Source organism: Betta splendens, chromosome 8 (genome assembly GCF_900634795.4).
Source record: "Betta splendens chromosome 8, fBetSpl5.4, whole genome shotgun sequence".
Lineage (NCBI taxonomy): Eukaryota > Metazoa > Chordata > Actinopteri > Anabantiformes > Osphronemidae > Betta > Betta splendens.
In genome coordinates this window covers 3,093,563-3,106,749 of record NC_040888.2, presented here as the reverse complement: position 1 = coordinate 3,106,749, position 13,187 = coordinate 3,093,563, and the positions used below count along the sequence as shown (strand labels likewise).

At 40.5% G+C, this 13,187-nt stretch overlaps 3 protein-coding genes across 3 annotated transcripts; 2 read left to right on the top strand and 1 right to left on the bottom strand.

The window, feature by feature from the left end:
• Nucleotides 1-568: 568 nt before the first annotated feature.
• hapstr1a (HUWE1 associated protein modifying stress responses a) lies at nt 569-7,017 on the top strand. The gene is made up of 5 exons (XM_029159758.3): nt 569-967; nt 2,099-2,179; nt 2,367-2,434; nt 2,612-2,822; nt 3,849-7,017. Exons 1-5 carry the CDS (start codon nt 772-774, stop codon nt 4,163-4,165), a joined length of 873 nt encoding a protein of 290 aa, XP_029015591.1. The 5' UTR covers nt 569-771; the 3' UTR covers nt 4,166-7,017.
• Nucleotides 7,018-7,572: 555 nt separating this feature from the next.
• Nucleotides 7,573-9,983, bottom strand: dctn5 (dynactin 5). The gene is made up of 6 exons (XM_029159777.3): nt 9,819-9,983; nt 9,544-9,612; nt 9,316-9,434; nt 9,002-9,113; nt 8,534-8,636; nt 7,573-8,452 (listed from the first exon to the last, which is right to left on the bottom strand). The coding sequence occupies exons 1-6, from the start codon at nt 9,864-9,866 to the stop codon at nt 8,355-8,357; spliced, it is 549 nt and encodes a 182-aa protein (XP_029015610.1). The 5' UTR covers nt 9,867-9,983; the 3' UTR covers nt 7,573-8,354.
• A 358-nt stretch (nt 9,984-10,341) lies between these two features.
• On the top strand, nt 10,342-12,884 carry ndufab1b (NADH:ubiquinone oxidoreductase subunit AB1b). The gene is made up of 5 exons (XM_029159780.3): nt 10,342-10,560; nt 11,261-11,380; nt 11,648-11,735; nt 12,423-12,538; nt 12,632-12,884. Exons 1-4 carry the CDS (start codon nt 10,390-10,392, stop codon nt 12,512-12,514), a joined length of 471 nt encoding a protein of 156 aa, XP_029015613.1. The 5' UTR covers nt 10,342-10,389; the 3' UTR covers nt 12,515-12,538; nt 12,632-12,884.
• The last annotated feature ends 303 nt before the right edge of the window (nt 12,885-13,187 follow it).

The following is a 13,187-nucleotide window of genomic DNA, read 5'->3' as shown; positions in this document are numbered from 1 at the left end:
CAGATTAGGGATAAACGGCTCCATCCAGTGGAATAAAACAATACTGCATCTGGACCCAGCTTTTGGAACCGTCTCACTTGGAAATTTTATAAAAAGCTTCAAATTTAATGTATTCTGTCACGTCTTGTATTAAATTAAAACAAGATCAAGACCACATGGCTTATATTTGTAAAACTAAAGAAAAAGTTTAAAAAATAACGCTATCACCCTAAAACACAATAAATCACATTGTAGGAGATGTAAAAATTGTTATTTTAGGTTACAATACTCTGAAAATCGTGCAGTGTACTGTCACGTGTATACGTGTATTTTTTTGTAAAAATAAAAATGTAAATATATGTATTTAGATAATATAAATGAGAATGAAAACCATGCAGGCTCGTGCAAGCTTTAGTTACGGCTAATTTTCGTCAAGTTTCCTTTGTGTTCCTCTGTGACAGACATATTGGAGAGCCAATAATATTCTGAGACAACACCTAAACTCCGCCCTGCAGCGATTAACCCACCAATTGTATAAAGAAGTGGGTGGTCTTAAAAGCCTAACAGGGTGGTCTGCGTTATATATATACTCCGACGTCGGCAAGTAGGAAAAATAGTTAGCTAAGCTTATCCTGTCAGATGGTAGCAATAACGAGCAATGCTATACTGTAGTGCGAAGTAGTGTAATTCATAACAGTATCTATTTATTTCATCATATGAATCTTTATATAGTAATCGCATATTCAAATTATAACAATTAAAAGTGAAAATTCTTTAAGTTTGGTGCATTAAATGGAGGACAAGAAAGAAGACGGAGAATCGGAGATACAAGAACACGGACCCGAGCACTGGTTTTCAAAATGGGAGCGGCAGTGTTTGGCCGAAGCGGAGCAGAGGGAGCTGAGCGAGGAGGAGGCCGACAACCACCAAGATAAACTGTGGCATCTTTTCCAGAACTCCGCCACTGCAGTGGCACAGTTATACAAAGGTCCGAAGAAAAGCTTTGTGTTTGCTTGTTCACTCAATTAAACATGACTACACTGGCTGTTACACAGCCTGTTTGTTGGTTAGCGATCATGTATAAGTTTACTGTCATGTAGCTAACGGTAGCAGCATTGGTATAATGCTAATAACTCGTTAGCAAACTTGCTAGCTAGTTCTAGGTAACGTTCACAGCTGATTTTGCAATGCTATATATAGCTAGCCTGTGCTACCCAGAAAAAACGAGTTATGTACTCGAGTCTGGTGTTTATAGCTTCGCATGTTTCGATGATCAAACAGTAGCGGGGGGTTTAACTGACAGTGGCTATTTTAAAGTCAACATGTATCTCTTTGACAAAAGCCCAGCGTGTTGACACTAAGTTAGACAGCAGTGGGTAGCTAACGTAACGTTAGCCGGGCTAAGTAGTTACAAAATGGCGATGGTAACGTTAATAACAATCGTAGCTACGCGACATTGCCAAATGGCAGCATTCTCCATACTCTAGTTTTACTATCCGTTATGCTGGATCAGGGTTACTGTTCAAATTGCCTCAACCCCCAAAACGTTAAACAGAACGGAGTGTCCACTATGATTTAAAACGCCCAGGTTGCTGCTGACTGAGCAGTTTGTTTAGCAAAGCATAGCTCGTGTTAAAATCACAAAATGGCGAGGATAATATTGGTCAACATATGTTGGGACATTTCTTCGGCTGTAGTCTGCGTTGTGTCTTGGGTTTTAAACATAAACAAATGCCCTTTAAGCAGACAGCGCCTGAGTTGTTGTGTATGTATGTTTGGCATGAACGTTCGACATGGCTTTGCAACTTTACTGCTGAGAGGGCAGTAAAGTTGGTGTGTTTGTGCTTTCTTGCTAAACACGCTGTCACCAAGCTGACCGTCCACAGCTGCCTTCGGTTATTTTTATGTCAAACTTCGTCGCTGCAATTGTAGATGCAAGATAAAATGGCGAATGAGAATAGAATTCACCTCAACCCTGTTATGAGCAGGCTGCTGTGCCTCGTACTTCTTGTTCACCATTTGCTGATGTTTATCCTGGACGTCTCTTAAGGGGCATGTTTCTCATTATGATGGCACATCACACGTAGAAACCAAAGGCGTTTTCTCTTGTCTTCCACAGACCGAGTATGCCATCAACAGGGCCTGTCGTTGTGGGTGCCATTTCAGAATGCTGCTACAGCGGTGACAAACCTCTACAAAGGTAACTAGTTTATCCATGCGGTTTTTAAAATACCAGTACATGTATTGATCTGCCAGCTAGAGTTTTTGTCCTATAGTTCAACATTGATTGTAGCTGGTTATCATTACAGTATTCACAATGAATTCAACTTGTCTGGATTTATTGTAAGTGCTATTATTTTTTTTTACATTGTCTTCTGTCGTAACAGAAAGTGTGGAGGCTCATCAAAGAAGCTTTGATCGGGGCGTACAAATAGGCCACCAGCGCCGTAATAAGGTGGGTCATGCTCCTGTTATTACCACTTAATTGTTACCTCAGTATGTATGGGTAAAATATTATATCACGACACCTTAGCGTGTGTTTAGGGGCCATATTAAGTTATGGTTGCAAATCTGCTGGTACAAAATTACAAAATGTCTTCGATTTAAATCGCTCTTTTTTTTTAACCTGCAGGACATGTTGGCCTGGGTGAAAAAGCGCCGGAGAACCATTCGTAGAGAGGATCTTATAAGTTTTCTATGTGGCAAAGCACCACCACACAGGAGTAGCAGGGCCAGCACTCGGTTGTCCATGGTGGCTCCCAGCCGGGCTAATTCACCAGCTGAGACCGGCTCATCTGTAGAAGCAGACCTCCAGCCATTCAGGGAGGCCATAGCACTGCATGGTAAGGAAAGATAAAGCAAGCTGCAGTCACTAATTCAGTACATTGAGGTTATCGTTCAGTGCTTGAGTGGTAAGGGTTCACATCCCTGATTCACTTATTGTTAGCTGAATTGGTAAACAGTATTCTTTAAGTAGCGTGTGTGTAATAGAGTTTTACTTGTTCTTCAGTTAATGTACTCTGCTTAATGTGGCACTGAGATAAGAAAGGTTTTCCCCATTTCATCATGTTGTATTTCAAAAGGACTGACTGAGGGTGTATCTAAGGTTAGGATGGCTATTTTCGTGGCTACGGTTACAGAAACATAAGCTCTGAATCATGAGGTTTTGGTATCTGCTTTCTCAGTTATTGTATGCCTTTCACATTTCACAAAGTATGTGTATTTGTTGGGTCCCAGCACATTCAGAATAACTTTAAAAGTGCAGTAAGAAGTATTGAATAGTTATGTTAAAAGATCTCTCAGTGATTTTAACAAGTTCTATCACTGTATCTTTTCACACATCACATTGTGCCTTCAGAAATTATACTGCAGCAATGTGAACAATTTCCCTTGGCTACAAGTAGTTTCCCTGTGACATGGCAGCTTCACATGGACAGATTAATTAGGAAAGTCTTTCAGTAGAAACGTGAACTATGTCACTAATCTGAAGTCTGAAACGGACACTGAATTAGCACCAGCAAATGACATTATAAATTGCAACACTACTATGAACTCGCTGTGTGTTTCACATGGTAGCTTTACCTAAGCAAGTATTTTAATGTCTCTGGTTACAATTCAGCGACTAAACTGACAGTGGTAGAGTTTAATACCACAGTTGCCGTTTGGAGTCATACTACAGTGAAGTTACAACCTAACAAGTCTGACGTCCATCCATCCAGAGACATGCTTGGCTGAAATAGAAAGTATATGCTGAACGATATGTAGTATAGAATTTCTTTCCTGTGCTGTTATGAAGTACTTTGTTTGTTTATTCAATGTGACCATCAAGTGATGATTTGGTATGTTGCTGCTCTCCTCTGTTCCTCAAGGCCTTAGTGGAGCCATGGCGAGTATTAGCGTGCGCTCCGGTGCTCCAGGGTCTCCCACACACGTGAGTGGGAGCAGCAGTAATGGAGGAGGTACTGGCGGAGGTGGATCCTCTGGCTCGGGGTCAGTCTGCCGCAGCAGGCGCAATGGACTTCAAGACGTCGACTTGAACACTTTCATCTCAGAGGAGATGGCCCTGCATCTGGACACTACAGGGTCTGCCTCTGCTGGAGGAGGGGGAACCAGGAAACGAAACTCCACCCAGTGTAGTGACGTCATCACAGACTCCCCTACACACAAACGCAACAGGATGATCTGATTCGCTGCCTGCCTCTGTGTGAGATGGGTGGGGGAAGCCTTCAAAGCTGAGGCAAAAAGTAGATGGGAGTGGACTGGCTATTGTGGGACAGAAGTGCAGATGAGTAGACCGACGTGCGGATGTCTAGCTGTGCAAAAAGGAAATGGGCTGAAAATTAAATGGACTGACGGTACTAAGTTCAGTCTGGAATTTTGGACAATTTTTGTTTTTCTGAACACTTGACTACAAATCACTGACCTGCAATCAGAAGACTGAGTGTGAACATGAGAGATGGTGAGGTCAGGACAACATCACACACTCCTGTCGTTACTTCCCTTGAAAGGAGACATTGCACACTCCTAAGTTACCGCTGCCCTGGAAGGGAAACAGACGGAAATCACAAACTGATCAAACAGTTCTCCAAGGAGTGAAAACGCACAGCTGCTTTACAAGTAAAAGCCACTTGGTCCTTGAAACTGTTCCACCCTTTCCTTCTTTAGCCTCGCACATCCTCACCCGACACCTCTTGAATGAGGAAGTGAGGGCCATGATCAAATCATCTCACTCGGTGACGAGTTGCTCGCCAAATGTTAGACACCGCTCAAACATCCCACCTGTTTTCTGTTCCCTCATCATTGCAGCTATTGGTGGTGAGGATCCATAATCCTGTAGGACAGATCTGCGGCATCATCCTGTCTCACCTGCTGCTTGTAACCAGTAACATTTTCTGGCTACTCGACTGATGGCATGTAACTACCAATAGCAGGCTACTGATGTTTGGAAATGTAGGTCTTTATTCTCCAACTGCTCAGCTTCAACAGTGGCTTTATTAGGTTCAGCCGCCAAGTGTTAAAATTCTTGTTGCCACTGTTTTCTGCAGTGATAACCAGGATAATGTTATGTTCTACTCTGTTTTTGTTGTTCAGGATATGCATATTCTGTGTATACAGCTTCTCAGCCAGCCCCGTTTTCTGACTGCGGTGCCCTCTTTACCTTTAGCCCAGTCTTATCACAAAAGCAGCTGCTGGTTTATGTAATTGTGATTGTTATTTCTTTTTCGTTGATGAGTTGCAATAAGGATTTTTGCACTTAGCTTTCACTTCTAACTCATGCAAACAAATCAGCTCTTCCATTGTATCCCAGTTGTAGCCTTGTCCAGCCATACACAGGTCCACCCATTACTTACTGATTGGTGCTTGGAGAAAACACTTGATATGATTTGTATAATTGCTCTTGCATACACCTCTGGTTCTGACAACTCTTTTAAAAAGACTTGTTTGAACAGATTTCGGAGCGTTTCAGTGTATGGGTTCTACTTGTACGTTTGGACTTGGAGTTGTTCCCTGTCTTAAAAATGTAAATTATTGGCAGATAATTGGTGCTGTCAAATAAAATGTAAAACTTACAAAAGTAGCGATTCTCAGCGACCCACCAAACCCACGCCAGCAAGGACACACTGGCCTCTTGGTGGTGATGGCTGTTGGAGACACTGCTCTTTGTATTAGGGATGCGGCTGTGTTTTTTATTCTTATTTTAACTGCGATGAATCATCTGGGGCCTTGTTTCATTCTTGAAATGGATGTTGCCTTCCATTCATTTAAGGGGGCAGAGTAGGAGACACTGATATCACAAGTCAGATTTGTCAGTATATTCAGCAACCAGCACTGTATCCATTTTGGCTAATTTTTGGGTACTAACGAAACATTATTGGGGAAATACATTTGAATTGTGGCTATAATAAACTATTTGAGATATGCTTTAATTTAGCATAGGAATAATTAACATTTTTTGTAGCTCTGTCACAGATTCTTAATGGGTTTTGGAGGTGCCCTGCCACATGTGATGCAGCGAGTTCAACGTAAGCCGACAGGTGTAAAGTCATCATCTTGACTGTTCTAAATGCCACGGCTGACTTGTAAGATGCCAGTGATTTCTGCTTATTCCTTGTTTTTGTTGACTTCTTCACTCCCCATTACCTTTATGACCTGGAGACCGCGTTTCCATCAATGTTTGAAGCATGCTCATTTTAACATTTGTTACATTTCGGTCACAGATTTCATGTTTTGCTTTTGCATTTAGGTTGAGTTTTATATTCAGCAATCGCTTAAGAGTGGACCCAGGTCGAGATTTGATTCTGTCAAAAATATCTTTTGTGTTGAGGAGTTTGAATACAAGTGAAACCACTGAATACGAAAATGAAAAATCATATTGGAAATGTTAAATGCAATCTGTTTGTTCTGCATGGCTTTGGCTATCCCAGGTTCAGTCACTAATGTAACATTAGAAGGATATTTGTTTCTTGAATTCAGATTTTGGCCTCCAAGTTTTAGTCTCTGATTGGACATAGAGCTCATCCTATTCTTTCTCCAGACACTTCACTGGCATTGGTAGCATCCTGACTGAAACCAGATGGTGCGTTTATGTAGAAACGAGTACTTCTACCCTCCCTGTGGTTCGGCTGCATGACGATGTGTTGGGTAAAAGAAAAGATGTGAAGTGTCTGCTGACAGGGAAATCAAAGTAAAATTCTGACTATCAAAGGACTGTTTGTACGTGGAGGGCTGTGGTCTTTATAACCCTGATGTCGGCCTGCAGTGTTATAACAGGGGTCACTCTGTTTTTCTCCCCCACCACCCCTGAGCCAGTCAAAGGCCTTTATCCACAGTTTGAAAAGGCTGACTCATGCCATGTGTCTCTGGAGCCAACACTATTATCAACTGTTTCTTGATACTTATTTGTTTAAAAGTAATAAATGGCTAATCTATATACTTAACATTTATTGTTGGTATGATATATGTGGTTCACATTGTAAAACAAATAAAACAATTGAGTTGCAATTGGATGGATAATGTTTCATTAAAAAAGGAAATGTCTCTGCTGTGCTTTTACTGTTTTTGTCATTTTACTTCTATCTTTATACTTTACAGCCTCTACCTGTTCTAAACAGATATAGCTATCATTTTTACTTGAGTAGCACATCATGATTTGATTTTCGGGGACTGAACTAAACTGGACCTAGAGAAATGAGGCAGTGGTGGCTACTGTCCACTAGGTGGTACTGGTGACCAGCCTTAGGCCTAGTAAAAGGAAAGCTCCAAAGTTTGTGATTTGGTTCATGTATGTGAGATCATGTTCTGACAATAGGCCTGAGTTTGAGTCTTTTAACATTCATAAAGTTGGCCTGTGGAGTTCTGAGTTCACCAGTTTGTTGCATATACAGCTTTACAAATGTTAAAAAAGATTTCATTAAATTATTTTTTAGACCTGCATACAGTGTTTATAAGTAAATTCCTAAGGACACTAACGTGTGCACAGAAGAATTTACTTTTAAACAAACCTTTGCTTAGCAGACTCCATCTTTAGAGGGCCACTAATAACTTGGCTGTGCTCTGTTGCTGTCGTGTACAAACAATCCAGCTCATACCAGGGGATTTTTAAGCATATATATTTATTTGCTGCACTGAGATACCGGATTTGTTTTTTTATGCTAACAATCGAAAAGCAACAAGTTGTCCTGTAAATACAATTCAAATAAACACTCCTGTAGAGCTATTTGAAATATAAGGTACAATTAAATACATTTCTGGCCCATGTAATAAAAATGTAAAAATGTTTACATTACACAGGCTAGAAAAGAAAAAAAATCAAGCATCTGTTAACATTGAAAAAAAAATGATAAAGGCTAAAACAAGATTCTTCATTGGTCATGCCTGTTACCCAGATGAACTGTGGATTTGAACAATGCTTGTGGTTGCTGTTTTGGTCCGTGGAAGTCTGATATCAAACCACATTTTGCTTTACCCTTACCAATTCTAGTACATCTACTAAAGACTGTCAATTCTGCTACAAATCGGCTTTCATAGCAGTCGTACACTTTTTCTATTACACTGTGACCAAGAAAAAGTGTCTGTATAGGCCTACCTAATTCTCGACTTCAAAGTACAGTCTGATGTGGCCATTTAGTAGGATTTCAAGATTTTTGTAATTTGGAGCAGTAACCATAAAGTCACAATTACATTAAATTTATTATGCACTTTTTTCCCCATGCACAACAACTTAAAAAACAAAGAGCTCCAAATATACAACAACTATATTTCCTTGAGCATTGAAACTCAGGGTCTCTGGAAGATAACGGTTGGAAAGTAAACTCTTCAAGACCATTTGTCTCATTATAAATCCTGACGTGCAGCTAGAGGTTTTGTGGCAGAACTCAGATCTGGCTAAGGGGCAGGAACTTCTGGTAGTAGCTCTTGGTTACGTCAATCATCAAGTCCTGTGTGCACTCTGGGAGCTCTCCAGAAAACAGACCTAAAAAATATTACAGGTAAAATTACTACAAAACATAGAAAGTGGCTCAAATAATGTGTAACTTTGTGCCTTGTGCCTGACCTGGACATCCAGAAAATACAGTGAAAGGTGGCACCACAGTCTCAGGAGGAAGGACGGTGTTGTCTAAAATCTTACAGCAATCCTTTAGCACACAGCGCCGACCCTGCACACCCGACATTAAAAAAACACATTTAATCACATAGTTTCTTTGTTGTTTCTCAACAAGGAATGAAATCTATTCAGAGCAATAGATAATTGTACATGTATGCACCATCACTTTGATAATAAAGAAAAATTAGACAGAGGTTTGGTTTGTGGCTGCTATAGTCAGTTGCAGAACATGACAACCATGTGATTCACCACAGGCAAAAGGAGACGCACAAAGAAGCGAGTAGTAAAAAACAAAAGCCCACATTATAATCCAACTGTTGTAATAGTGGTTATACTGCCACACATACGTATTAGATATGAACTGGATATGTGATTACTTATGCAACTGATCATTGTGTGTGTTTCTACTCCACTCACTATGACACAGTTTTTGCCAATGTGGACATAGGAACCGATCTGTGCGGCATTGACCACGCAGTCCTCCTCGATGAAGACGTGGTCCCCGATATGAAGTGGAAAGAATGCTACACTGTAAGGACACAAAGTGGAAAGATAAAATAAGTTCAAGTGCGACGATATTGAATTGATGTGAGACTTTTGGCAAAAACAACATCCCAGTGGCAAGAATATTTGTTGTTGTCTGTAGGCCACTATACATTTAAAATCTAAAACTATTTATGCTGGAGTTTTGACAACATGTTTCCACAATTTTATGAAAGGTCGATACTTACCCTTTGCTAAACTTTTTAAAAGGTGGTCGAATGACACTCCGACTCTTCACAACACAGTGTCTGCCTACTCTGACGTTAGCGAGGTCTCCCCTGATGATACAGTCATTCATCACTATAGTCTGAAGGAAAGAACATACACACAAAAATTAAAACTAGTTATATAATGTAGTATACTGGTGAAAACGTGGCTGTACACTACTAAGAACGTTTGTGTTTTATTGTGCTTACTTTGCCATTTAGGACGATGTTTTGACTCCCACACAGCACCGACTGTCTGCTCACTTTGTTTCCAGAAGCCTGAAATTATTGGACATAATTTGTTAACGTCTGTAAAAAAACAATGCTTCTGTTGTCATGTTCATATCAATATGAATTGAGCACAAACGATGGCTCTATCTACACAACGCCCATCGTCCCGTTTAGCTTCAACTATCAGTAGACAAACAGCAAGCGAATAGCAAGCGAATAGCTAGCTACCAACGGTCTAAAGCTGAACACTTTACCGTTTCGATATACTCTGCTTTGTTGTACAGTATTTCAGACAACTCCATGGCGGTTAATTCTAAAATAGGTTAGATGGCTATTAACAATCTTCGTTTTTGCTATCGGCTATGCAGCCTAGCGCTCAGCTTCTCTTCTTCTGTGGTTGAGGGGTTTCAGACAATGTTAGTTGAAATGAATCCTCGATTGATTTGATTAAACCAAACAAATTATTTAAATCGTTACATTTAAACTGCATCACGTTAATCTTATGTTTGAGGCAAATATGTAAAATAATGTATTTGCCCAACTCGTGCAATAATTATTAACATTCATCGTGTGCTTTTTCTGTGATCTACTCGTCTTCCCTGAGGCAAATCCGCACTCCCGAGCAAACATATTTTTAGACAATAACTTTAGGATAATTATATTTTTGGGTTGTTTACTAAATATCGTAGGACAAATTACACACAAAACAGATGTAAAAAAATATTTATATTCTCAGCTTATGTTTGGCGCATGCGTAAAGCGGAGCCCTTGACCCGTTTCTTCTTCGCCTTGCACGCCGGGAGCCAACAGTAATTTCTCTCCATCATGGCGGCCCGTGTCCTGCAGCAGTGTGTCCGCGCTATCGCCCGGCCCTCTCTGAGGCTTTGCTCTGGCAACCTGGCTGCCAGAGCCGCCGTCGCCCCATCAGCAGCCTTTCACCGACCCCTCTCTTTCGCTGCAGACAGCCGGAGGACGCGGTGGCTGGGACAGAGCCGGGTGAGTCTCCAGTAACATTGAACTGTCGCGGCCTAGCGTTCGCTGCTGTGACCTACCGACGCCTTTCAAACGTGCCAGGTTAACATAGCCCGATACAGTTAGATGATGGAGAGCAAGCGGTGTTTGCGCCGTCGTCGGAAGTCTGTGGGTGTGATATTCTCCCGAAATCCACCAAACCCCTTTAAAGTTATATTTGTGAAAACCCTAAACGGCGGTTGTGTTGTGGTGGTTAGCTAGTTAGCTAACTAGCTAAAGTTCATGAGTTCATTGATTTATTTAGTTGCTCGTCTCTCACCTGCAGCCTAGTGACATTTAAAGATTTAATTTAATCCAGAACGTCAGGAAGCAAGCATGTGATTGTGCTGGTGATAATTTTGTGGATTCTTGTCAACAACAAGTCTGCAGAACAGGTGCAAGTGATTTCCTAAATATCAGATAGTATTTAGATGGAAGGCAAGACAACTTCATAATGAATTTTTTAAGCACATTTCATTAACCTAAATCAGAAGAGGTAAACAAATAAAAAATAAATGGGGGTTCTAAAGATATTTAGTTTAGAAGCTGTGGCATTAGGTCGTAAATTCTGTTAGTTGAATTAAATATATAGCAACCTTTTTTATAACAAATTGATAATTAATTGCAGCTTACCTTATGATGCCTTCTGTCTCTGTTCCTGAGCCTTTCTGTTCCTTGTTTGTAGATCTCATCTGTGGGTGTCCTGTGCAGACAGTATGGAGACCTGCCCCCCCTCACCCTAGAGTCTATCAAAGATCGTGTCATTTATGTTCTCAAGCTCTATGATAAGATCAACCCAGAGCAGGTGAAAGCCAGACTCTACCTTCAACTTATTTTTTATTCTTTAGACGTGACCTGAAAATACTGAGCATCTATTTTACTTCTATTTATTCAGCATTTTTTTAATAGGCACATTATCCCACTCCTGAACTTATCTAAATAGGTATTTGCTTTTTTCATGGGTCATATACATAAGAAATTAAGTTTGTTTTAATAAAACATTGATGAAGCTGAACTAACTATACTAGGAAAATATATTATTTTAGTGATTAATCCCTGTTCAACTTCACAGCTGCAACCATCGTCCCACTTCATGAAAGATCTGGGTCTGGACAGCCTGGACCAGGTTGAGATAATCATGGCCATGGAAGATGAGTTTGGTGAGTGACAGCATTCAAACCATTTTATGTTGCAACATGACATTTGGGGGTCCAAACATTCGTAACCTCAACTTAATCGGTTTCAAATGAGCCGTTTCAGACACAATTCACTGCATGAAAGAGAACAGTACGTTAGTAGCATGTATCTCTCACACGCACAGTTGTGTTTTACATCTACGTGGGGACTCACCATTGACATAATGCCTTCCCTAGCCCCTTACAAATAAAGGCTGACATCTAACCTTTGCTCTAATTCAAACCAAAACTCAGTTCTAACCTGAGCCCTAAAATCACATCTTGACCATAAAAAAAGCCTTCGGACTAGTGGGGACCCGCCAAGTGTCCCTATGTCCTCACCTTGATAGCGAAAACCTGATTTATGGGCCCCACGTCGCAGGAAAAACACACAAACAGCTTGTCTGGTTTTTAACTCGTTTAAATTAATGACTGATTCTTTAAACTTAAGGATTTAACTGATGTTACGTTTAGTTTAGTTAAGGTGAAGCATCCTGTTTCCAGTACTGTGGATGCCCACTGCTCCCCTTAGGAGGGTGGGTATAAATAAAGGGATTTCCCCAATGTGGGATCAATAAAGTTCAAAAGAAGAAATATGATTCTGAATATTGTCTATACATACCAGCTACTGCCAGGCAGTGTTTACAGATCTCTATTTTGTGTCTGCTGCAGGTTTTGAGATCCCAGACGCTGAAGCAGAGAAGCTGATGACTCCTGAGGAGATTGTACAGTACATTGCAGACAAGAACGACGTTTATGAATAATCTGTTCTATAGCTTACACCACAGGCAAGTGTGCAGGTTTGCTATCTTTCATCACATGTGCACTCCAGTGGTCTTTGTGATTTTGTTTTTGATTAAATGTAACCTTTTCTCATTCAGAGAGCTTGGCCAGTGTGCCCACCCCACATCCACAACTCCTTCAGTCAGCACTTTTGCCCATATCGACGACGACATTGGCATCCGCTGCCATCAGTTTCTCCTGTTCAACTATATTTAAAATGACCATGTTCTGAGAGCTTGGAGTTGAAACTAAATGTTAAACAGGATTGTTTTTTTTTTGCTTCTTTCAGCTCCACCCTGTGGTTCTGATGTATAATTTCTAATGAATAGCTCAATAAACACAAGACTTGTGGCTCTGTGTCAAACCTGTGATATTTTTAAATGTCAGGTGAAATTTTCAGAATCATTGTCATGACTGCATCAGTGCTGAGCCTCACCAAATGTTTGACGTTCATAAACTGTTCCATTAAACAAAAAGGAGCCAAACAAACAGTTTTCATTTTGTTGTACTCTGCAAATTGTGTAGCTGGACTTCTGCTGCCTTATTAGAAGTACACTAGAGGCTGATATTAGAAAACCCATGAAGCAAAAAAAAACTAAATTGTAAACAGTGATATTTATAATGCTCAATCAATAAATTAATCCACAATATACT